Source organism: Perna viridis, chromosome 10 (genome assembly GCF_037379345.1).
Source record: "Perna viridis isolate PV_CMFRI_1.1 ecotype Kerala chromosome 10, ASM3737934v1, whole genome shotgun sequence".
Lineage (NCBI taxonomy): Eukaryota > Metazoa > Mollusca > Bivalvia > Mytilida > Mytilidae > Perna > Perna viridis.
This window is the reverse complement of record NC_142454.1, coordinates 23,978,892-24,003,954: the sequence shown is the minus strand read 5'-3', so window position 1 is coordinate 24,003,954 and position 25,063 is coordinate 23,978,892. Positions and strand designations below refer to the sequence as shown.

At 33.0% G+C, this 25,063-nt stretch overlaps 1 protein-coding gene across 13 annotated transcripts in view; it reads right to left on the bottom strand.

Moving 5' to 3' along the window:
- The window catches only part of LOC148605054 (inositol polyphosphate-4-phosphatase type I A-like), a 78,127-nt gene extending 62,604 nt beyond the window's left edge, over window positions 1-15,523 (bottom strand). For 12 of the 13 annotated variants that reach the window (XM_088551228.1, XM_088551231.1, XM_088551232.1 and 9 more), the window contains exons 1-6: window positions 15,402-15,523; window positions 12,528-12,614; window positions 9,113-9,293; window positions 7,767-7,831; window positions 5,440-5,521; window positions 4,672-4,881 (exon numbers count right to left, since the gene is read on the bottom strand). In XM_088551228.1, the coding sequence (XP_088407354.1) occupies window positions 4,672-4,881; window positions 5,440-5,521; window positions 7,767-7,831; window positions 9,113-9,227 (472 nt within the window). In that variant the 5' untranslated portion in view covers window positions 9,228-9,293; window positions 12,528-12,614; window positions 15,402-15,523. Of the gene's footprint in view, window positions 1-4,625; window positions 4,882-5,439; window positions 5,522-7,766; window positions 7,832-9,112; window positions 9,294-12,527; window positions 12,615-15,401 lie in introns of those variants that run through there. The other variant, XM_088551241.1, reaches the window with a different exon arrangement.
- Window positions 15,524-25,063: the final 9,540 nt, after the last annotated feature.

Genomic DNA, 25,063 nt, shown 5'->3' with positions numbered 1-25,063 from the left:
TTGTAATGCATTTAATATATAATTTATACTACAAATTACTAATAATTAAAACAATTAATGTAATTCTGCATTTCAGAAAACATTTTTGAAAAAGATATCATGGAGGCTTATGTGTGTTTTTTTTTCCCTATGATTCATCGAATGCCTGATTCTTATAGAGAACAGTACAAAACAGTAGATCAGTAACATTGTAATCCAATATTTATAATGTAAATCATAAGATGCTTTCATAAAAATGGACAGTGCTCTTGAACTTGAAAGTTTCTACAAGAATGAAAAAGTTATAAATACAAGTGTATAATCTAGGCTATATTTTTTTCACAGAACAGATTTTTTTATACATCAAAGGGATAAACATGAATATCTCAACAAATATCAGAATAACAACAAAAAAATGAACACAAAAATAATACCGTCAATCATTATGATTTCATCAAAAATTGAAGATTCAATGCAAAGCAATAGCTTTTTTAGTGTAATGTCATAGTATAGTAGAAATTTGTGTTAAGAGAAATTGATACAAAAAAAATACTCGATACCCTTCACATCATACTTTATTAAGTACTTTTCTGACTAAGAATCAGGCAAAATGTGTATAAGGTAAAAAAAAGAATGGCTCGATATAAGGAAAATAATTGTGTCCTCAGTAAACAGGAAGTTGTCATCAAATTTTTCTGAAAATATATCCCACCACATGGCGTATCTTCAGAAAGGATGTGCAAAAATTTCAAGCAGCTGTGAAGATTAGTTGGTGAGAAAAATGTGACAAAAAACTGTTACAGAATGACACACAGACTAGGGAAAAACATATCCCCTCTCCTTCAGAGCTGGGGAATAAAAACGCAGAGATATTATTGCATTATTTATACCTTATAACCTCCAGAAATACTGTACACAACAAAGTGTTCATAAAATTAACCTTATTCAGATACTGATAGGCTAAGAGTAATCAAGGGAACCAAGGTTATAGCGGTAATCAAAAGAATGTAATCCAGGGACAAAGACCAGACATGGAAAACAGACATCCACAACAATGAACATAAAGTAACTAAAATCATACATACAAAGTAACAAAAGTAAATGAGCAACTCGGACTCCACTAAAAACTGAGAGCATGGACCAGGTGCACCGGTAGGGTAAGCATCCTCTGCTTTTCTAGAAACACCCGCCGAGTTGCTCATAAAAAGGCAAGTCCGGGGTAGACAAACCAGGAAAGGAAAACCATGACCCGTTGAATAAATCAGTTTTCATGGTGCTGATGGATACACCATAACGATCCACGAGTTCATGATGACGACCATAAAACTTCTGTAGTGATGACTTTTGGAAATTTGGAAATCTATGAAAAAATGGTGAGAAAATTTTCCCACATGTTCTCTATATAAACAATATCTACATTATAGATGCTCCTGGAATAATATTAATAATAATAAATCTGGATGAACTTAAATAGCTTTTCAGATGTTTTCTACACGTATTGAATAAACTGTAAAAGGATCAATTTTTGCAGTGCACTTATTTTCATTATTTTCATGATGGACAGAAAAGTGTGAAAAATAGTATCCGCAAAACTAATTTTTTAACACCATATAAGGCTTATCAATTTTTGAAACCACAAAAAATTGATACCCACGAATATGTTCACTTGAAAATCCGTAAAAGATTGGCAACAACAAAAATTAATACGTCTACAGTATTTGAGCAAAAAATTACCAAGTCAAGAAAATGATGTGCAACCCATTGCCTGATAGTTACACAGAATGGTAATTAAAGACCTATATGTTAATGTAATAATGAGTACATTGTATTATAAATGTATATTAGAATAAAATACTTAGCCAGATCTAGAGCTCAATGAGCAGTGTGGAGCTATATCTATTTAAACAGATCTAGTGCTCAGTGAGTAGTGAGGAGCTGTATATATATATATATATATAACGGATCTGGAGCTTAATGAGCAGTGTGGAGCTACATCTATAAAACGGATCTAGACCTCAATGAGCAGTGTGGAGCTACATCTATAAAACGGATCTAGACCTCAATGAGCAGTGTGGAGCTACATCTATAAAACAGATCTAGACCTCAATGAGCAGTGTGGAGCTACATCTATAAAACGGATCTAGACCTCAATGAGCAGTGTGGAGCTACATCTATAAAAAGGATCTAGACCTCAATGAGCAGTGTGGAGCTACATCTATAAAACGGATCTAGACCTCAATGAGCAGTGTGGAGCTACATCTATAAAACGGATCTAGACCTCAATGAGCAGTGTATAGCTACATCTATAAAAAGGATCTAGACCTCAATGAGCAGTGTGGAGCTGCATCTATAAAAAGGATCTAGACCTCAATGAGCAGTGTGGAGCTACATCTATAAAACGGATCTAGACCTCAATGAGCAGTGTATAGCTACATCTATAAAACGGATCTAGACCTCAATGAGCAGTGTGGAGCTACATCTATAAAAAGGATCTAGACCTCAATGAGCAGTGTGGAGCTACATCTATAAAACCGATCTGGAGCTTAATGAGCAGTGTGGAGCTACATCTATAAAACGGATCTAGACCTCAATGAGCAGTGTGGAGCTACATCTATAAAAAGGATCTAGACCTCAATGAGCAGTGTGGAGCTACATCTATAAAACGGATCTAGACCTCAATGAGCAGTGTGGAGCTACATCTATAAAAAGGATCTAGACCTCAATGAGCAGTGTGGAGCTACATCTATAAAAAGGATCTAGACCTCAATGAGCAGTGTATAGCTACATCTATAAAAAGGATCTAAACCTCAATGAGCAGTGTGGAGCTATATCTATAAAACGGATCTAGACCTCAATGAGCAGTGTATAGCTACATCTATAAAACGGATCTAGACCTCAATGAGCAGTGTGGAGCTACATCTATAAAACCGATCTGGAGCTCAATGAGCAGTGTGGAGCTACATCTATAAAACCGATCTGGAGCTCAATGAGCAGTGTGGAGCTACATCTATAAAACCGATCTGGAGCTTAATGAGCAGTGTGGAGCTACATCTATAAAACAGATCTAGACCTCAATGAGCAGTGTGGAGCTACATCTATAAAAAGGATCTAGAGCTCAATGAGCAGTGTGGAGCTACATCTATAAAAAGGATCTAGACCTCAATGAGCAGTGTGGAGCTACATCTATAAAACGGATTTAGACCTCAATGAGCAGTGTGGAGCTACATCTATAAAACGGATCTAGACCTCAATGAGCAGTGTATAGCTACATCTATAAAAAGGATCTAGACCTCAATGAGCAGTGTGGAGCTACATCTATAAAAAGGATCTAGACCTCAATGAGCAGTGTGGAGCTATATCTATAAAACAGATCTAGACCTCAATGAGCAGTGTATAGCTACATCTATAAAACGGATCTAGACCTCAATGAGCAGTGTGGAGCTACATCTATAAAAAGGATCTAGACCTCAATGAGCAGTGTGGAGCTACATCTATAAAACCGATCTGGAGCTCAATGAGCAGTGTGGAGCTATATCTATAAAATGGATCTAGAGGTCAATGAGCAATGTGGAGCTACATCTATAAAACGGATCTAGACCTCAATGAGCAGTGTGGAGCTACATCTATAAAACGGATCTAGAGCTCAATGAGCAGTGTGGAGCTACATCTATAAACGGATCTAGAGCTCAATGAGCAGTGTGGAGCTATATCTATAAACGGATCTAGAGCTCAATGAGCAGTGTGGAGCTATATCTTCATCTATTAAACCGATCTGGAGCTCAATGAGCAGTGTGGAGCTATATCTGTAAACGGATCTAGAGCTCAATGAGCAGTGTGGAGCTATATCTACATCTATAAAATAGATCTAGAGCTCAATGAGCAGTGTGGAGCTACATCTATAAAACGGATCTAGAGCTCAATGAGCAGTGTGGAGCTATATCTATAAACGGATCTAGAGGTCAATGAGCAGTGTGGAGCTACATCTATAAAACAGATCTGGAGCTCAATGAGCAGTGTGGAGCTACATCTATAAAACAGATCTGGAGCTCAATGAGCAGTGTGGAGCTACATCTATAAAACAGATCTGGAGCTCAATGAGCAGTGTGGAGCTACATCTATAAAACGGATCTAGAGCTCAATGAGCAGTGTGGAGCTATATCTATAAACGAATCTAGAGCTCAATGAGCAGTGTGGAGCTGTATCTATAAACGGATCTATAAAACCGATCTGGAGCTCAATGAGCAGTGTGGAGCTATATCTATAAACAGATCTAGAGCTCAATGAGCAGTGTGGAGCTATATCTACATCTATAAAATGGATCTAGAGCTCAATGAGCAGTGTGGAGCTACATCTATAAAACGGATCTAGAGCTCAATGAGCAGTGTGGAGCTATATCTATAAAATGGATCTAGAGGTCAATGAGCAGTGTGGAGCTACATCTATGAAACAGATCTGGAGCTCAATAAGCAGCGTGGAGCTATATATCTATAAAACAGATCTAGAGCTCAATGAGCAGTGTGGAGCTATATCTAGAAAGCAAACTCAAAACTAAGCAGGACTATAGAGTGATACAGATAAACCAAATAATAGCCTCCAAAATAAAAACCAGAAATAGCACACTCCCACCTCGAGTCATAAAAGATTACCAATATCAGTGTTTGTTAGAAGTAATAAAATCCTGAAAAACCGCACCAGACTGTGTCTCGAATGCCATTCCTGTTTCTGTTGGTGGAGGCTGGGACACTGGGTCTCGTCCTGTCTTGGCCTGTATTTGTTCTCGAAGACTCTGTAGCTGCATCTTGAGACACTCATAGCTGGACAGATGTAAAATTTGTATCCATTCATCTCGGTCTTTTTCTGTGGCACAGGCAAAGCGGTATGTGGGCTCTTCTCCTTCAAATACTACCAATTAAGAAAAAAGAAGTTGTTAAACAATGGTTGAGCTTTGCAATGATAGATGATTAATGTAAAATGTAAGTCTTCTGAAAAGCCAAGTAGTGAATATATATTTATACCTTTTATAATGAGTGGAAGTTGAAAATTGCAAAATATCAACCCAAATTATTTAATTTCAACATCATAACAGACTCGCCAAGGTGATGTTGACATTAAACAACTTGGATTGATATTTTGCAATATTCAATTTTCAATTGGAGGAATTTGTTTTCCTGATTTGGGATATCAACTGATTGTGCTTCTATTTATAACTAATACTTTGTTCACACCATGTATTTCATAATAAAAGGACTTATTCCCAACAATTCATTTTTACAATTATTCATTGCTCACAAAATAAGCAAAAAACAGTTGCTCTAGAAAATAAGTTGGTCTACAGTATACTAGTGTCATACCGGTATGATATTTTGACCCCTGCAGCATATCAGTGTTTAAATATCATATGACACTTTAATCACTATAAACATGTGATAAATTTCAAAGTGTTGAAGTCTGTCCACTTACCAATGAGGAATGAGTTGTCAATTTCATCATCCAACTCTATAGTACACCTTTCTAAAACAAGTACACCAAGTGGATCTGTTCTCTGGAAAGTTTCGAAAAGACATTTTCACAAAATACAGTTTTGAGAGCTTTTCTTTGAAGACATAGTTTAAAATTGCACATGAAATCATATGATGAAGATGCAAGTTATGTTTTTTTTGGCCAAATTCCTGTTTTAACAGGTTTAGCTGCATAGGGCTGATCCATTTAAGGAATGTTTTTTAAATTTTCAACAGTTCATATTAAGTAATATGATTTCTAGCAATTTTTACTTATAGATAATGAAGCATTAATGTAAACTGATCCACAACAAGTTATTTCATTAAAGAAGTTAAAAAATTGGAAATATTTCTTTATATTTATAATTTTCCTTTCCTCGTTTGTCTACCCCGGACTCGACTTTTTATGAGCAACTCGGCGGGTGTTTCTAGAAAAGCAGAAGATGCTTACCCTACCGGTGCACCTGGTCCATGCTCCCAATTTTTAGTCAAGTCCTAGTTGCTCATTTACTTTTGTTACTTTGTATGTATGATTTTAGTTACTTTATGTACTTTGTTGTGTATGTCTGTTTTCCATGTCTGATCTTTGTCCCTGGATTACATTCTTTTGATTACCGCTATAACCTTGGTTCCCTTGTTTACCCTTTCTGATAGTCAGATTTATAATGGATTTCACTATTTTCAGTCTAGATATTATGAATGGATTTATAATCAAAAAATTACTCTGTTTTTACTTATTGAATCATGGATTGCTGACCTATAACATTAATGACATCACAGTACTAAACCAGCGGTTGATTTCACAAAAAGTTGTAAATGTGAAATAGATAGAAACTAATGATAAAATTCACAATTAAAGTTTTTCATGAAACCAACCAGCTAGACAAAATAACCTGGTTTGCTCAAACAGAGGCAGCCAATCAGAAAGCATGTTAAAAATAAAATCAAATTGTTTAATTTTTTCTATACTAGAAAGGCTAAAATTTTTTTCCACCCTCCAACAAAAAAGGTCAAATTTGAATTTGGAAGTGGCTATTTTTTAATGATATATATTGTCAATGGTCTGTGGCAAAGAAGTGAAATTTACGTTTTCCTTGAATATCCATATCATACTAATTTTGGGATATACAAAGACATATAAGTCCAAACTAGAAATGTAGATTATGATCCAGTTAATCTTGTAAAAACTAGAACATTGAGTGAACATTCTGAATGATAACCTCACTACAAGGTCTCAGTCTTGTATTAATTACCCCACAGGCTTTTCTGTGAACCTTAAAATCTCATGATTTTTTTTAAAAATAGACAAGGAGTCTCTATCACTTTCAACCATGTTTTATTTTTTATTTAGGAAAAGTCAAAAATTATTTTTATGTAAATTTTTGATAAAAAAAAGGCACAAACTTTGGTATATCAGAACAAGTCAAACTAAAAATAGACTTTTACTACTTTCATTTTTATATTGCGCTCATATTAGAAATAGACCCCTTTTCTGAAGCATTATTTTTTTTTAAATACTGTTTATTCTCAAAAACATGTTTTTAGTGTCATAGCTTGATTCAATTTTGTATTTTTGATATGAAAAAACGATAATCATTTGCACAAAAATAAAAGCAGCAAAAGGCAAAAAGGAAGCACACTATATTTGTTAGGCTTCATGTTTTTATGTACATCCGCTCAGGAATATGCAATACAAGACTGATACATAAAAAGGCAAAACTGTAAGTTGGTATTATCTTCATTAGCAAGCATCTGATTGCATGTATGATTACTTCTAATTTGGTGGATTGCCATTGCATAAAATTTCATCTGAGTCCATTTAACAGTTTAAGAGTTACTCATAAAAGTCACAGAAATAAACAGATAAAAAAAGACTTTTATATACACCCTGACTTTGTTTATAGGAATATAAAATATAAAAGTAAAATGGGGCTTTAATGGAAAATAAAGTAATACAATGTACACCCAACCATGCACAAAATGTAATGGAGAAAAAATGGGATGGCAAAATATTCAAAATAGCCTAACTGAAACACTATGTTTGGATTTTGAATGTTGCAGAAATTTACTTAACCTGTATTTAATGGTACTAAACAACTGTGTAAAGTAAGAAAAAAAATCATTGATCAGTTCTCAAGTTATCATCTGGAAACAGACAGACAGATGGATCACATAATACCTTGTCACTTCGTGTGGAGGAGTATAAAACCCTAATAAAGCCTTTCATCAAGTACGGTAAATTTGCAAAGTTAAAATTCACAAAATTGATATGGGTACACATGTACTTACTGATTCCTTGTTCTTGTAATAAAACAGTAAATTTCCCTTCAGCTTGCAGTATCTGTCTATATAGGCTGAAATGAATCATTTTTCCTTAATCACCAAAATAACTGCATACATAATATTATATCTGTTTTTGTACATATACAGCACATTTTTATTTTGAAATGAATAATGGGGTACATGAATAAGTAATGGAAATGAGTGAAACAGATTCTATTTTCAATCTCAAGTGGATTACTGCTTTTGCCTCTAAACTGAACAGAAATAAAGTATATGTATTTCAACTAAGGGTGTTCTCTATAGCTATCCATTGAAATGCTCTTTGACCTATTATATTTTGCATTGTCTATACCTGTATATTATTACCACATGCTGCTCCTGGTTCATTACCTTATTTAAATGTTTGATATTTATTTATGAACAATAATAGCTTAAACCATGTTTTTTGATGCATGTTTTAGTGATTATGTATTGTTCTCATTTTTACATTGGTGACTTTTATTTACAGCACCCAACTTTCATATCCAGGGGCATTCAAAGGCAGATTCTGGGTGTGGTAACATCTCACAATTATGGAAGGCCCATAGATTGCCATTTTTTTTTCAGTGTTTAGTAGGGTTATTGTCTCTTTTACACTTTCTCTGTTTTCACTTTCTTTTATATTATACATGGTGATAAAATTATGCCATTAAAGACATTCATTTAAGGCATGTCTTTAATTTTTGTTCAGGTTATACCAAATAACCTGGTTTGAAACAGTTTACACTTATAAACCACTTCATGGTTTATAAACAGTGTAAACAGGCCCAAACCAGGTTATTGGGTATAACCTTATTAAAAAAATTAGAAACATTCTCAAATTGAGATTAACCTCATATCCTTTCTAAACTCATACATATGTACTTCAACCAATCAAATCAGTTGAAATTGAAGATCTGAGGAATCTTTCTATCTAAGATTTTATTATGAAATCCAGGCTTGACCTGGTTTCCTAAAAATCTAAAAATCCTCAAACACTTCCTTAATTCTGATTTCAATCAATCGGGTAGCTTGATTTGAGTATGAAATGAGAAACTGATACTAGTTTTTGATATACAAGGATAGTAATACTATAAAAGTACTATTGTTCCTGGGGTACAAATTTTCGTGGTTTACGTGGGTAGGCTAAACCACAAAATTTGGTTCCCAACGAAAAGGAGATTTCAATAGATGTGTATACTGAAAACTTCAAAACCACAGATTCAAGAATCCACGGACTTGAGTTTCTTTCCTAATCCACAAAAATTGGTATCCATGCATTAAAGTACTTTTACAGTACATGTACAGGTACTTAATAAAGTGAATTATCTTACTTTCTTCCTTCTTGAATATTCTTCCTTCTGGTTTATATTTCATTAACAAGACCCCTTCTTTGTCAACAACTCCACTCTCAGCTATCTGGACTAGTTCTTTACTATTGAATCTCATTGTGGAATTAACATTTCTTTACAGTCCCAAACTTTGCTTGCTTGTCTTACTATCACAATGGCAAAACTGAAAGAGAAAACATTGAAGTGATTGACCAATTTATAAAGTTCTCTACAGCTCAGAGGAATGAACTAATATCACAGTGGAAACTTTCATATGACACACATGTTCATGTACATGTGAAAATGGTATATATGGGTTAAGATTTTTAAAAAATGATTTGATTTAGCCACCCAAGACCACGTGGTAGAATTCAATGAAAGGGAAGCATGGCTCCAAATCAAAGCATGTTGTAGTTCTTAAGAAACCTCTAAATCTTATCTTTGTCAATGGATATCAATAGTAATGATGATGGATAAGTAACACAAAACTTTGAAAAAAAAAAAAAAATGCTTCAGTCAGTGAATATTCTTAAGTTCCGTGGTACATGTACATATAACTCCATTCAAAGTATATTAACTTAATGAGGTCACAAAGAGTGAAGAATTTTCTCAGACTTAAGTCAATTTTTGTGACACCAGGGCCAAATGAATTTAAAAGCTCACTATGATTGCACAACATTGCTATCACCCTTCCACATATTCAAAAATAAAAGCAAAATCCAACTTACTGCAGTGTGTAAGTATGCAATTACATAAACTGGGTGATCCTGTCATGTCTAAATCTTTTCAAAAGGAGTATGATCTGATGATTTTCTGGTTTCAACTTATTTGATTTAAACCTTTTATAACTTTCCTAAAGAATAAAATCACTTTTAGGATGAAAGGTAAAAACTGAAAGATTATGTAATAAATAAAGTTAATATATACATCATTTTAGAAAAAGAGATCATGTTACTATTATGTCATTTCAACTCGAGTACAAATGGAAAAAAAATCAAGGAAAATATCAATTTCAATTTGTGTATGTAAGATGATGTTTTGTGTATGTACAATGATGATGTTTTGTGTATGTACAATGATGATGTTTTGGGGATAAAGTAGGTCTTTCTTTTGATTTTAAATAACAAACATCAGATAAACTTTGTTAGGTGCATGGAAATTGAGAGTTACAGGAAAATGATTTGGAATGAGTGAAAAACCAAAATATGACCATGAGAGCCAAAGAACACCTAGGTTTAATGAGTGTGTGAAAAAGTGCATGAGTTAAATCTTTAAGTGTTCCCGGCACATGTATTTATATTTTTGTTATTCAGGATAAATAATTGATTATATTATTTATCGTATTTATTTTCTCAAACACTCGTTGCTATTTTCAGCATAGGTTTTTAATTTTGTAATTGGTGGAATGATATTTGTGGTGTCAGACGTTTAGGCAGGAGAAAGTCTGAGAGTGAAATTACTAGATTATTTCACAGTGTGAATTATCATGTTTTTTCACACAGGGAACATTTGATAAATCACTACCACCTATATAATAAAAATATTGAATCTATCAGACAAAAATTATTATGAAGATTCAAATACCTATGAAAAAATATCCTTGTATATTAACCAGATATTTAACTAAGGAAGTTCATCACAGGTAATCTGTCATTCGGTCAAGGGAAGACCAACTCTAAACCCTGAAGTTAACTATTTCACTTGCTGTAAACCACCATAAACTGTACTATAATGACTTCCTTATAAACACTACAACATTTAATGTTTAATGATTAAAAGTAATAAAAGGAAGAAATAAACATTTTACAAGTACATATATGTTTGAATAAATTTCAAGTTGAACTGACCTTTAAAAAAAAATCTTCCTTAATTTATAACTCCACAAATGTATGCACTTAGACTGGCCGACTTTAAAATTTTGAAATGCAATTAAAGAGGAAATCAATAATTACAGGCATTTGTCAAGCTGCAATCAATTAAATAATGATTAAAAATAATCAAATTTTATGTTGTTTACTTTGGATTACAATCGAATAGGATTACCCAAACCTTATTTTTGATTATTATATATCATACATGTATCTCATGTATGCTTACATGTACCTTGCTACATTGTGTATATATATTTGCAACTTTGAGGTATTTGAAGAGTTAATTCAGAAAATATTAAGATGCATAATAGTGATATATTGATCAGTTATCTCCCCATAATTTTTAAATAGCACAGCTGTTTTGGCCTTCCTCTAAAATTATAGCACAGAGCCCATAGTGCATTTTAACTAAAATTAATTACTGATACATTTAGCACAGTGCTACGAAACCATAGCACAGCAAAGTACAGTGCTACATGTATAATGGCCTGAGGAGAACACTGTTGATATTGTGATATTAAATTAAATGACTCAATACAGATTCAAATTGATTTTTTACATGTAGTTTTTAGTTCAATTCACATACATGTACTATGTACATGAGTGCATTTTTTATCTGACACTAAACAAATTTCAAAAGAGTTTTGAACCAAATATAAAATGCACATGTATATGGTTTATTATCTACTTAAGGAATGACTGTTATATATATTAGGGGTATGAGGAAATAACCTTGGTCACATGGTGCACAAAAAATAAACCACCAGCATTGAGGTTATTTTAAATAGACCGAAAAAATATAACAGTCACTATTTCGTATGATTTAATTTTAGTATAAAATTTTAAGGAATAAATCAGCAAAAAACAGCTATGACATCACAGTCACATTACAAAATTTGGTCTATAAGTTGTTGGACAAAATTTTTTATCCAATCAGAAAGTATGTTACATCTGAAATTAAATTATATGAAAATGTACTCTCAAACAGCAGACACTGTGGCACCTAGTACTATGCATTAAAGATGTTATTCAAAGATCATTTTATAAGGGTCTTGTGTGCAAATAATATAACAAAAAACAAAACTGATGAATACATGACAGAAAATGAACAGTGATCTTCTGCCAGGTACTTGACACTGATGTGTTTGACACAGAAAGTTATTAATATTACAGTAAAGCAGGTAATTTTTGCAGGGTGCTTACTTCAGTTTATTTCAACAGTTTGTCTAAAAACTCCATAATAAATTCTGCTGAACATGTACTTTGGCATTAAGGAGGTAGACCTATGGTAAGGGATATAATTCTTGAAATCAGTGATATATTTGTATCGTATTCAATTTCACAAAGCTTCTAAAGCTTTTGTTTGAAGCAGAATAAAATCAATCCAAATTAATTAGATGCTTATATAATATTGATGTAAAATGCTGAATACAAACGTTCCAATGATTTTTAGGAGTTGTGTCCCTTACTCTAGGTCTACCTCCTTAGGTACTTAGTGTACTACATAGCATTCTGCCGAGTTAGAAACACTAAAATTTTTTGTGTACCTTATTGCATCAAAATCGCATAATTTTACACCAGCCAAAATAACCCACCATCTGTAACAGTAATCAAATAGGACTGGCTAGGTTTACCTGTAAAATGAGACAAACAATCCTAATAAAAAATCAACATTGTAACGATTACACAAGAAACAAACCCCTTAAACATACCAAAAATACAAAAATGTACATTTGTTCATGTACCAGAAAAGTGATTTTTTCTTAATGTTACTTTGTGTATTCATACTAATACATTTATTAAAGTCATGGTGTGGCCATCTCTACCATAAGAAAAAAACTATTCACAACATCTTAGATATCATGACCATTTTTTAAGAAAAGCAGAGGACACTTACCCTACCAGTGCACCTCAGACCCAGTGATTAGGATAAGTAAGGATCATGCATCGTTTATCACCTTTCACCTGAAAATGTCCAATTCAAATAATATTTTATTTACATAGAGTTCAAGAATGGTCCATTGAAATACGGATTATCATTGACAATGGCCCATTCTTAAAATTTTATTTAAATCTCAATCGCTGAAAATCCATTAACCCAGTTTTCAGTGGTGTCTTAATGTTGCTCATTTATTTGCTTTCTGTGTGTATTCTGTCATTCATTTGTTACATGCATACATGTACATGTATGATGGGTTTTGTCAAGTCTCTTCATTCTAGCTTTCTATCCTGAATTATGGATATCCTATTCCTTGTTTAATCAAGTCTCAATGCTTTTTTTTTGGTACTAAGATTGAGTTTCAGTGAATGTTTTTTACTCCGTTTTGAGTATTTTGTAAAGATGTTGTGAATCTAACATGAATTCAAATAATAAGAGGAAGGAAAAACCTTTTAATGATGCCTAAGAAACATTAATTAAAAACACCTTTGATGAATTTTGTTGGATTGATTTGATATACATTTTTTTGTATTATACATTCCAATATTTGTAAATCTTGTTATGATATTCAGTTTTAATTGTTCTAATGCATTATCCTAATTGTCATGGTCTGAAATGTGAATTTGGGTTAATATACAAATGTAACTTTGATAGTATTATCCAAATTGAAGCATAGCTTTTTTAAGATATATTGTAGGACAGGCAGTTGTTTACTTTTTAGAATTTACAGCTGTCAGTTGCATCTGAATTTTGTTTGTCACATGCAGTGATTTTGTTCATTGTTTTAAAAGCAGCCCCAATCCTTTATTTTGGGAAATTTTTTCCATACTGGGATATACATGTACATGTATGGCACAGGGGACAGAAACGTGTCATATGCTGATCTGGAAATGAAAACTAATACTGAAATGACAAACATGCACTCCAAATATTCATTAGGTTACAACTTGTCAAAAAAAAAAAAAAAACATTCCCAAGAAGTAAACAAAGTACCGGGGTCAAGAAATAACACCTCGCGGAACATTTCACTGGCTTCCCTACCTGGTTTTAAAAAAAATATGTCTGACAATTTGGAATTTTACTCCCTTTGGGAAAAATATTTTTCAACATTTTGGGAAAAGTCTCCGGGAGAAACAGCCGATATTTGTCTGCAATAAAAGGTAAGAAAGTCACTGACATGATATGTATAAACTAGTCCCACCAGCCATGAAGAACTGTAATATTTCTGTTCTATATACAAATTAATCTAACTCGCTCAACTGAAAAGGATATCAATGTTGCTAGGGATGCTCTTAAGGGTTAAAATTGTAAAGTACATGGTTGGCAAAGTGCTACCAAGTTACAGTGATTTTTCTAGCGCTCGTCATTTTTGTCATTGATGACACTTTTCAGAATGATGAAAATAATCTATTCTGATTTCGTCAGTTTTCAAAATGCTGGAAAAAACCCTGAGTTATCCACCATTTTGAAAGCAATGGGAAAGGGGATGGGGCTTGGATTTTGGAGAAAAAAAATTTTTTTTACACATTCATTGAAAGAAAAAATTGTTTCCATTATTTAACAAGGCAGATTTTCAAATAAAAATATTTATTTCGCTTGTTGCTGAAATGTAAAAAAAGAATTTTGTACTTGCAAAACAAAAATTCTCATCTAATCCCCACCAGATTGTGCCAAAGAGGTTTTTTAGCAATGGTACATATATGGTAAAGCTCAAAGTGCTCGCTGATTTAGGCAATGCCTACTCCATATTAACAATAATAGAACAGGGCAGACTCTATTATGAATTCATTTTTCTTCCAGGTTTTTTCCAGGCTTTCTTCATTTCAGATTCCACTGGTCTAATAACAAGGCAGATCCCATGTATGAATTCATGTTTCTTGGGGACTGGAGCATTTCAGGTTCACTGGTCTTATAATAAACTAATGTCTAAATCTCTATCATTTAATATGCATTACATGGAGATTCTTTAAATAAAATGAACTGATCAGCAGTCACATCCTGTAAAACTGAAGCAACAACTGATTTCACAGATCTGTTTGATAGATTTACTATAATGTATAAGACTACGATAATCGCCCTAAGATCGCTAAAAACATACAGAGAAATTTGTGGAACAAATATATTACATTGTTTGTACCTAGGCTTCCAGGTTAGAGACTATGACTGATTTAAAACAGATTGATGTCTACATTGTATGTCTGATGATATACATGAACATTAGTCATTACAGATGAAGAATGAAATTGCACGTTATTTCAGATACTGTCTTTCTACTTGTGTGGGCTACATATTGCTATTCATGTAACATTTAGTGTATAATGCCTATGCTCCTAGTTTGACGGGGCTAACCAGCTAAACGTTGAACACTTCACTTTCAGCAAGTTCAGGTGAATCATTACTACATATTAGTCACATGACGTCCGCCGTGACGGTTGTAATAGCATACGATTGGGGTCATTATTGCGATTTACCAAATACTCACTACTCATAAACATAAACTCTGATTTCGATTATTAAACTATAGACTATAAGCGGCAGCTTAGAAAAGTAAACAAGCCCATACAGGGGTATTATAGTGTAGGGGAAAGAAACCCATTACAAAAGGTGTGGAAAATTTTTTGGGTATTTAGTTATACCATTTCTGAAACGGACCTTCTTACTTGACTGACTAAAGTACTTTATCACTACTATCTGACGGTGTAGTATACACAAAAAAATTCGCCGTTCTAACAGCCTGTGACATAGTCTGATTATAAATATACAATTTCATCCTTCTTTACATGAATAAGGATTTTATTTTAATCAATACATATGACAAATATGAAAGATAGCTGTCAATATTCCTACTTTTCATGCCTGGTAGTTCAAATATTCAATTGTTTGTATATACCTCCCAAAGTGGTTATTTTTCGTGGCTGGTCGTTCAAATATTTGATTTTTTGTATATACTTCCCGAAGTGGTTTTGTTCTTTCAGTTGTTACAGTCTGGCATTGAATTAAAAATTGGACGATTATATACATAAACTAAATGAATGGAATGTATTTGGATGCAGGGGTTCTGAAACGCCCCTGCATCACAATACATTTCATTAATTTATGTTGTTCATATCAACATCCAATTAATTCAGCATCAAGTTTAAAAAAAAAGAAATAATTTAATCATGTAACTTTTACACTAATTTTGGAACTCAGTTGCATGGTTAACCCATTAAGACATGGACTTCATATTCCTAATAGTAAGTATTATATAGTCTCTGAATAAAGCTATATCCAACCTCTGAATTCCACTGAGTCCATGATTGAGGTATTACGGCTTTAACTGGACCAATATAGGTAAAAATTAATGAAATCTTTATTGAGAAGTTGTGAAGGATATGATAACAGTTTTAGGTGTACATCTTGAAGACTAATAGATTTTTCAATTTTTTTTGTGAGCACATTTTGTTTTTGTTTCGGTTTATGTAGTATAAACAGGCTCTTTTCCTTTGTTATTCGTATGTGCCTTTATTTCCTTATTAAGGTATAATGCCAGTACCTTAAACAATCAAATACAAACTAAAGATGTAATCAGAAAGTCAACATGAAATAAAAACAATGAAGAGTATACAGGTTAAATGATGCATATATATACATATATGCGTGCATATACATAGTCTATATGTAAGTTTCATTAGGTGCTTTCTGCATTAGCGTTTGCCCCGGAACTCAGGAGTAAATTACACTTTCCAAGGCATTGCATAACAGGAACGTGTTATTGTCTCATGAAATTGTATGTATCGACTTCGATTGGTGTCAATGGTTTTCCTAAAAGTACTTCAACAACTGGAGATTTTTAAAATAAAACATGAAGTCGACTGGATTATTTTCCTTTTAAAATAAACTCTTGTAGTTTTTAAAAAGATTTTTTTATGTTTGCTTTAAAATAAGTCTCATGATTACACCAAGATTTATATCACAGGGTCTGTCAATTAATACTTGTCATGTCTAATATAGTCATTGACCGGGCTAAAATTCATTCATAAATATATAATTAACTTCTATATTTATTCAGATATAAAACTTCATCACAAATATGTCCACGGTATGGCGAGTTAATACCAAAGTTTATCTTCCTCCTCATAAGACCTGAAACACAGAAAATTAGTTTAATCAATTAAAGTGAGAACACTCAACCAAACACATTTATATTCGGTTACGTCAGGATGCATCAACCGAATGTGAACATTTCAAATGGTATTATACAATATTTTGATATGCAAAATTATCAGTAGTACTACATGATTTGATACTTGAAACATTTTACTGGAAATCAAAAATATATATTGTCCATATTAATGTAAATAATATAACTATAACTTTATGATTTTTACATTAATTGTTCAAAGTAATTCATTCACGACCACTAAGACAGACAACTCTGTCTGAGCTGAAGGCATTAATTGCCAAACAAACAAAGGGGGACAATTTGTAAACAAACACAAAATATATTGATCTTTACTGATGGTTTTAAAACGACCAAATTAAGTAGTAACACATTTCTATACAGTTAAGAAGCCACAGATATTGCTACGAAAGTGAAATTATACGAAGATATTCAATATTATTCCTAAATTTCTTTTCCGACAAAATTTGTCGTTGGAACTCTCCGTTACTCCCCATTATAACCAAAATTTCAACTGTTGATTTCGGCAATATGCTCCATTATACAGCTATAAAAAATTAATAGGCAAAATTTGTAGGCACATATAAATTTTCGTTTCCAAAATAAGCCTGATATATGCATGGAGTTAAGAGAAATCACACTTTTACATCGCCATTCTACACCTATTTATCGATTCGCCATCTTGGTATCCTGGGTTGCACATCCCTGGCCCCCTACTTTTGCGTTTAATTAATTTATCTAACACTATGCCACGTTACGTATACGGATAAGTTTCTTATCCGGAAACTTAAAAAAAGAAGAAGCAGATTATCTCGCTTGAACCGCAGTCACAGCTGATTTTTCACATATTTTGATGTGTTTTGCACCAAAAACCATGGAGGCGACAATTTTGCATTTTTTCATTAAAATATTTTATGATACACTATCGGTCATTATTTACTGCCCCTTTCCGTTTCCTAATTTTAAAGTTTGAATATTAGAAAAGAATTAGCAATCAATGTCTGAATGATTGAGCACATTCTGGAATGGGCAGGCGCGTAGCTGAGGCCAAATTGAAGTATAGGCAAATTTACGGCAGGGGTTCAGGGCGGAGCCCTGGTAGGGGGTCCCGCGGAGATAGCGTTTTAGAGCATCATTTATGCCTTTCCTGAATGTATTTTATCTTAAAAAAAATAAAAAAAAAAAAAAAAAATGGCAAAATTAAGTGCAGGCAAAAACTTTTTTGCCTAACGGCAGCTACGCGCCTGATGGGAATGATACATGTACAAGTGTCATTCAAAAGAGCATTGCACCTATGTGCGTAGTGTGATTTCGCTTTGGTGCGTGGTATTATTTCAATAATCATATTCTCTTAATATTTTCTAAAATTGAATTCGTTTCCTACAGTATCCTCAAGTTCCTTGCGCAGATCAATTACAAATGTAGAAATAGTTAAATATTGTAAAAATATACAAAAAAATACACTTTATTCGCCATATTTTCAAAACAAATATATTTATACATCGGTACGTGTTAAATCTCATGTTAGGCTAGTAATCACAAAATACGGTTAAAACAGTCTAATTACAAATGCATGCTTATTAATGTTGTTATTTTCAAATGGCTTTCAATTCTTTCCTGGTCTTTAAATTGAAATTGACATATTTACTAAACCTTTTGTATTAGATCTAACAGGAATTTGATTTTTTATATCCCCATAACTTGCAAATTGTGAGTATTTAATGAAACTTTCACATAATCTTTATTACATATTTTAATTTCCATTGTGCACATCCTATTTTAGATTATGATCAAAATCAGTTTGGAGGTCAAAGGGTACCATGTGTTTAAATGGGAGCGTGGGATATCAAGTTAGTGAGTATTGCTAATAGCCAACTTTTTCAAGTTTGCAGATGAATTGATCGTTTAATGCTCATAGAAATGTTATGATTTTGAAAATGGGAAAGCCATTTGAAACATTTGAAAGAAAAAAGGCCATTATAAAGATCTGTTTTATGTGTTTAGCGATGGCTTCCTTTCATATTTAGAAGATTTAAATAGCAAGCGTCGTTAGATACGCTACGTGGAGCACTAGTACGCACTTTGCAGCTCAACTGTGAGAGTGTCAGCGATTCCAAGCACGTTTTTTTGTGAATTTGGTCCAGTGCGCTGTGCTCACTGTTATAATATATTGATGCCCAAATTAAAAACTCACAGTGATATATTGAGGGGTAAATGAGCGATTAAGGCGCTGGACTGGAAATCACAAGGTCAACACCTCTGTGGGTTCGAGTCCCACATGTGTCCAGGTTTCCATGAACCTACCCTAGCCCGGGGGTTCACCGACTTTCCAGCTTGGAATATTGGGCTTTCCTCCCCTGCAAGCCTGGCGACCATGCGAGAAGCTCACATTAGCCAAAGCTAAATCTTGATTTAGTACTAACTGTGCTCCTGTACTTGCTGACCCATTCCTTCACTCCTATGAGGCTGACTTTATAGCTGATATGATCCAAAAGAACATCGTTTAGCTAGATCCTTCAATCTCAGTTTCCGATTTATAGAAGACGTATCATCGTTAAACAATCCTAGTTTTGGGGATTTCATACATCGCAACTACCCAAAAGAACTTGAGATAAAGGTTATGACAAATACTGTGAAGTCAGCCTCACAGATACGATGGTAAAGGAAAACTATTGACCAAACTATACAACAAACGTGGTCAGTTTTTATTCTGTATTATCAACTTTCCTTTCATCTTTGGCAACATCCCTCCAGCAAATGGCTATGGAGTTTTCAAATCATTACTCATACGTTATGCCAGAGCTTGCCGTAACTACTCCGATCTTTTGTGTGTCGCAATTACAAAGCTTCTGGCACAAAGTTATGTGGCTACAAGATTGAAGTCATCACTACAGAAGTATAATGGTCATCATCATAAATTCGTGGATCGTTACGGTGTATTCCTCTGCACAATAAAAAAACCGATTTGTTCAAAGTGTCATAGTTTTCCGTTCCTCTTTCGTCTACCCTGGAGTTTACTTTTTATGAGAAACTCCGGGGGTGAGTCTATAAAGGAAGAGGACGCTTACCCTTCCGCTGCACCTGGTCAATGCTCCAAGTTTTTAGTGGAGTCCGAGTTGCTCATTTACTTTTTTACTTTGTATGTATTATTTTGGTTATTTTATGTTCTTTGTTGTGTGTGCCTGTTTTAAATGACTGTTTTTTTTGTCCCTAGATTACATTCGTGTGATTTCCACTAAAATCTTAGTTCTCTTGATTCCTTTTTTTAGTTCACCTGGCCAAAGGCCAAGTGAGCTTAAGCCATCACTTGGCGTCCGTCGTCGTCGTCGTCGTGGACAAATTTAAAAAAAATCCTCTCCTCTGAAACTGATGGACCTACAGGTTTTAAACTTGGCATGATTGTTCTTAGGGTGTTCAGCACAAAATGACCGTCAGGATTTTTGATCCATGAAAACAACATCGCCGCTGTTACGAAAAATAGAACATAGGAGTCAGATTGCAGTTTTTTGCATATAACTCAAAAACCGTTGCCTTTAGCAAATTTCTGGCACGAGTACAATTGTTCAGCATCATGAGATGGACCTATGCCAAAATTTTCAAAACGATTGGTCAACTGATGTAGGAGTAACGGCCCCTGAAACAGTTTTTTTTGCATTTTTCGCATGTGCAACTTTGAAAATCTTCTTCTCGATATCCATTGCACAGAATTCAGTGAAAGTTGGCATTTATGTTCCTGAGGGTATTCCACACAACTTGACCGTTGGGATTGTTGACTCATGAAAAAACATTGCCGGCGTTACTAAAGATAGAACATAGGGGTCAGATAACAGTTTTCTGCATATAACTCAAAAACCGTTGCCTTTACCAAATTTCTGGCATTGTGTAAAATTGTTAAGCACCATGAGAAGGACCTACGCCGAAATTTTCAAAACCATTCATTGACTAATGTAGGAGTTCCGATCCCTGAAACAGTTTTTGTTTTGTTTTTTTGTTTTTTGTTTTGTTTTTTTTTTTTCACATGTACAACTTTGACAATCTTCTACTCTAAAACCATTTAAGATCATTGAATGAAAATAAGCATATTAGTTCTTTAGTGTATTGTGCTCAAAATGACTGTTGTGATTTATAATCAGTGAATAGATATGGCTGCCTATACTAAAAATGAAACTTAGGGGTCATAAGACAGGTTTTTGAAAAAAAAATGTTGCCTTTAGCAAAATTCTGGTTCAGGTCATGAAAATGCTATGAAAAGCATTTCCTGCATTTGACAATTTATTTGAATTTAACTTAGCCTCTATCATTCCTCAAGTTTTTCAAATAAGCAAATTGTTAACCAGATGAGCGATCCAGGCTCTCTTGAGCCTCTAGTTTTACAAAATAACTGTCGAGAAATGTTGCTTTTTCGAATAAAGTTACATCCAGGAAACTATGTCATCACCCAAGAAATATCTTGATATATTCATGTATAAAAAAACTGTGCGATTATGAATGTATTCACTAAGAAAAAAAATGTGTTTAAATCATTTCCATGCCAGAAATATAACCAGAAAGTAAATTGACAGAACATCTTAATTGTGGTAAACTTCAAGCAATTCTTTTGTTCATTAAATGCAATGATTATCATAAGTCTTTATGCTATCTTATTTGTGATAGACCCAAGTACCCAAATTCACAATTAAATCATTCCACACTTAATGATTAATTTTCAGTTTGATTTAAGGTCAATGAGACCATTTATCGCCCCTTTTCCTTTAAACACTTTGCTGAATTATTGAAAATTGAAAGAAAACTAATTTCATAAACCATTTTTGATGTAAGGAAGAATAAAGCACATATTCGGAGCTGTTGAATATCAAATTCAATTTATTTTGCATCGTGCCAATTTCTGGTAAAATAGTTTGTTGTTCAAAGCTAGCACTCGATATCCGACTGAAAACACCCACTTTACAGCTCATTATCATTCAATACTTTTGAGAACTGTAAAGTGACACTATTTTATAACGTAATCCTAACATAATAATAATAGAATACCTTATAAAATCTGTACATCGGGCATCAGGTATTATACAGGCTTATGTAATATATAAAATGTGAAAAAAACATCGCTTTTCCTCTGACAATTTTCTAGAAAATTTGAAATTGCATACATTGATAGTCTTGGGACTGATGTAAATGAATTTACCGCCTTCATTATGTAGTAGCAAATCAATTTTATAGGAAAAGAAAGGAACATTATATACGATAAAACACCATTTATAACAGAGATATCACTGCACCTCATCAAGTTTGGATCATGGAAGGAAGGCTATGCAGCAAAGGCTTCGAAGGCCACTCGAACAAAGATTTAATTACAGGAAATGAATTACTGCGTAAGATTTTAAACAGGAATATATATCACAAAAAGATGTAAACAGTCTCAAAATGTATAAATGTATATCAAAACAATATGTTCAAACAGTCTAAAAATGTATAAATGTAAATCACAACAATATGTTCAAATAGTCTCAAAATGTATAAATGTATATCACAACAATATGTTCAAACAATCTCAAAATGTATAAATGTAAATCACTACGATATGTTCAAACAGAGTAAAAATGTATAAATGTAAATCACAACAATATGTTCACACAGTCTTAAAATGTATAAATGTAGACACCAGTGTTCAATACTTTGTTCATGTTGTCAAATACTAAACGCTGATCATTTGTTTATAGCGTATGCTAAAATGTCAAAGGAGCTATCAAATGTTCGTAGTGTTTACAACACTTTACAACACTACAAAATTTCGAGAGTTTAAATATGTAATGTAAATATTTAAAGTTAATAATGCAAAATTTGTAAATTGAAAACACTTCAGATTACTAAGTGTATGTAACTGATAAATATACAAAGGCAAATATTTTTCACGTGAAATTCATGTTAATCGAGCTTCACGTGAAATTCATGTGAAATTCACATGAAATTAACATGATTTTCATGTGAAATTCACGTATGAATTTCACGTGAAGGCTCCATTCACCCGAATTTCACATGAACTCTGTGACTTAGTTTATTTGCTCAATTCAGGTGAAAATCAAGTGAAATTTGTGTGAAAATCATGTGAAATAATTTTGCCTGTGTAGACACTGTAATAGACTACGAAACACTACAAGCCAATGATAGTTATGAAATGTTTAAAAGTTAAGCACTACTAGTGTTCGTAAGTTTTTTTTAATTTTGTAAATGTGAATGTACAGTGCAAATATTACTGTCTTTGCATTTCCAAAAACATTTCTAAAGATTTTGTGAGATACAAACATGTATAAAATATGAAATACACGCACTGAAAAGTATTATAATATTTTAATGTTGAAAACCATGAAAAAGAGTTTGTATATGGGAAAGTTGAAAATGTGAATGCATGTTGGTATCTTATTTGTAAAGGTTTTAATGTGAATTGTTTGATATTGGAAGTAATACGTTTTTTCAATTGGAAAGAAATGTTATTCATCATTTTGTAATGCGATTATGATATTAAGTCATAAGGAATATCACAATTATATTTTTTCTATCTATTTGAAATAACCTCAGTGCCCATGGTGCACATTTGAAAATAACTTGCTTGACAGTATATTTAATGTGAACCATATGGTGGAGGTTATTTCTTCAAAGACAGAATAAACAAAACAGTCAATCCAATCATCGAATGCTCCGTTAAACTCAATTACAAGACTCTTTAAAAAGGCAACAATGAAAATAAAAACCATCGTGACAAAATCGAATGCTTACAGTTGTAACTTAGTCTCTTTATACATGGACTTTATTAAACAAGGAAACGCTGATTACAATTTCAGAACAGAAGACATTACTCAAATCTCCATATTAATATTGAACTTTTGGTATTTAAAGCGATATTCCCTTAACTTTTTTCTTGCTTAAGTTCCTTCTTCCTTCTTACAGAATGCTTACCATTGGTCACTATTTCAGTTTATTTTGAGACCATTCTTACACAAGTTCATTAAAAAAGAAAAGTTTTGAAAATCAAATTACAGACACGAAATTGATTAGACAATGAAATGACTATCTGAAAATATCCAGATGGCTAAAATTATTTAAACACAGCCACATTATTGATTTATATTTCCCCTTTGCTTTAAATTACTTTATTATGTAAAATACCTTACCAACATATTCGTGAACTCCATTCCACAAAATGTTGTTCAATATGACTCTTATTATGTGAACAAAATGGAACTTGTATAATTTTTTGTTTGAAAAAAAAACGTAGTTCATATTAGAATCCAAAAATAATATGAAAGAAATCTAGCAATCGTGACATATTGAATGATCTATTTGAATGTGTGATGACGAAATCTTCCCTCTGAAATTAAATCACAAGTTTATTGTATGAATACCACTTCCGTCCATTTGGAAAACCCTTTTATAGACTACATTTCATCTAAAAAAATTGCCCTTTTATAGACTACATATCATTATGTTTTATTAAACTATTTTTGCCTGCCATCGTCATTAGAAACCTGTTTATTTATTAGAAAATATTCTTTAATTTTGAAAGGACATATGATGATTGCATAAATGATTTAACTCAAGCAATGATATAAAGCGAGCGTCCCATGAACAAACGTATCACTTCAGATAAAATATGTTTTATAGCCCTCATTAGTTCATACCACAATTTTCTATTGTGACTAGAATCGCAATGTTGAATCTGACACCTCACACCAAAAGGATCGTTTAACTGCTAGATTAAAAAAAAATCGATTGCTTCGTTCCATGCCATACAGACGTATTGTCTTACAGTACGTATGGTCTGGGGCAAACAACCTGTTGTGGAAATCAAATCTATATTAATTTAATTTCTCCATGGTATAATGCCTAGATATGGGTTAAGTGCTCGTGTATAGTCCAACTGGTTGACTCACTATCATATGCATACAGTCATATGCATAGCATTCGTTTCCTTTTAATGAGGTCTTAGA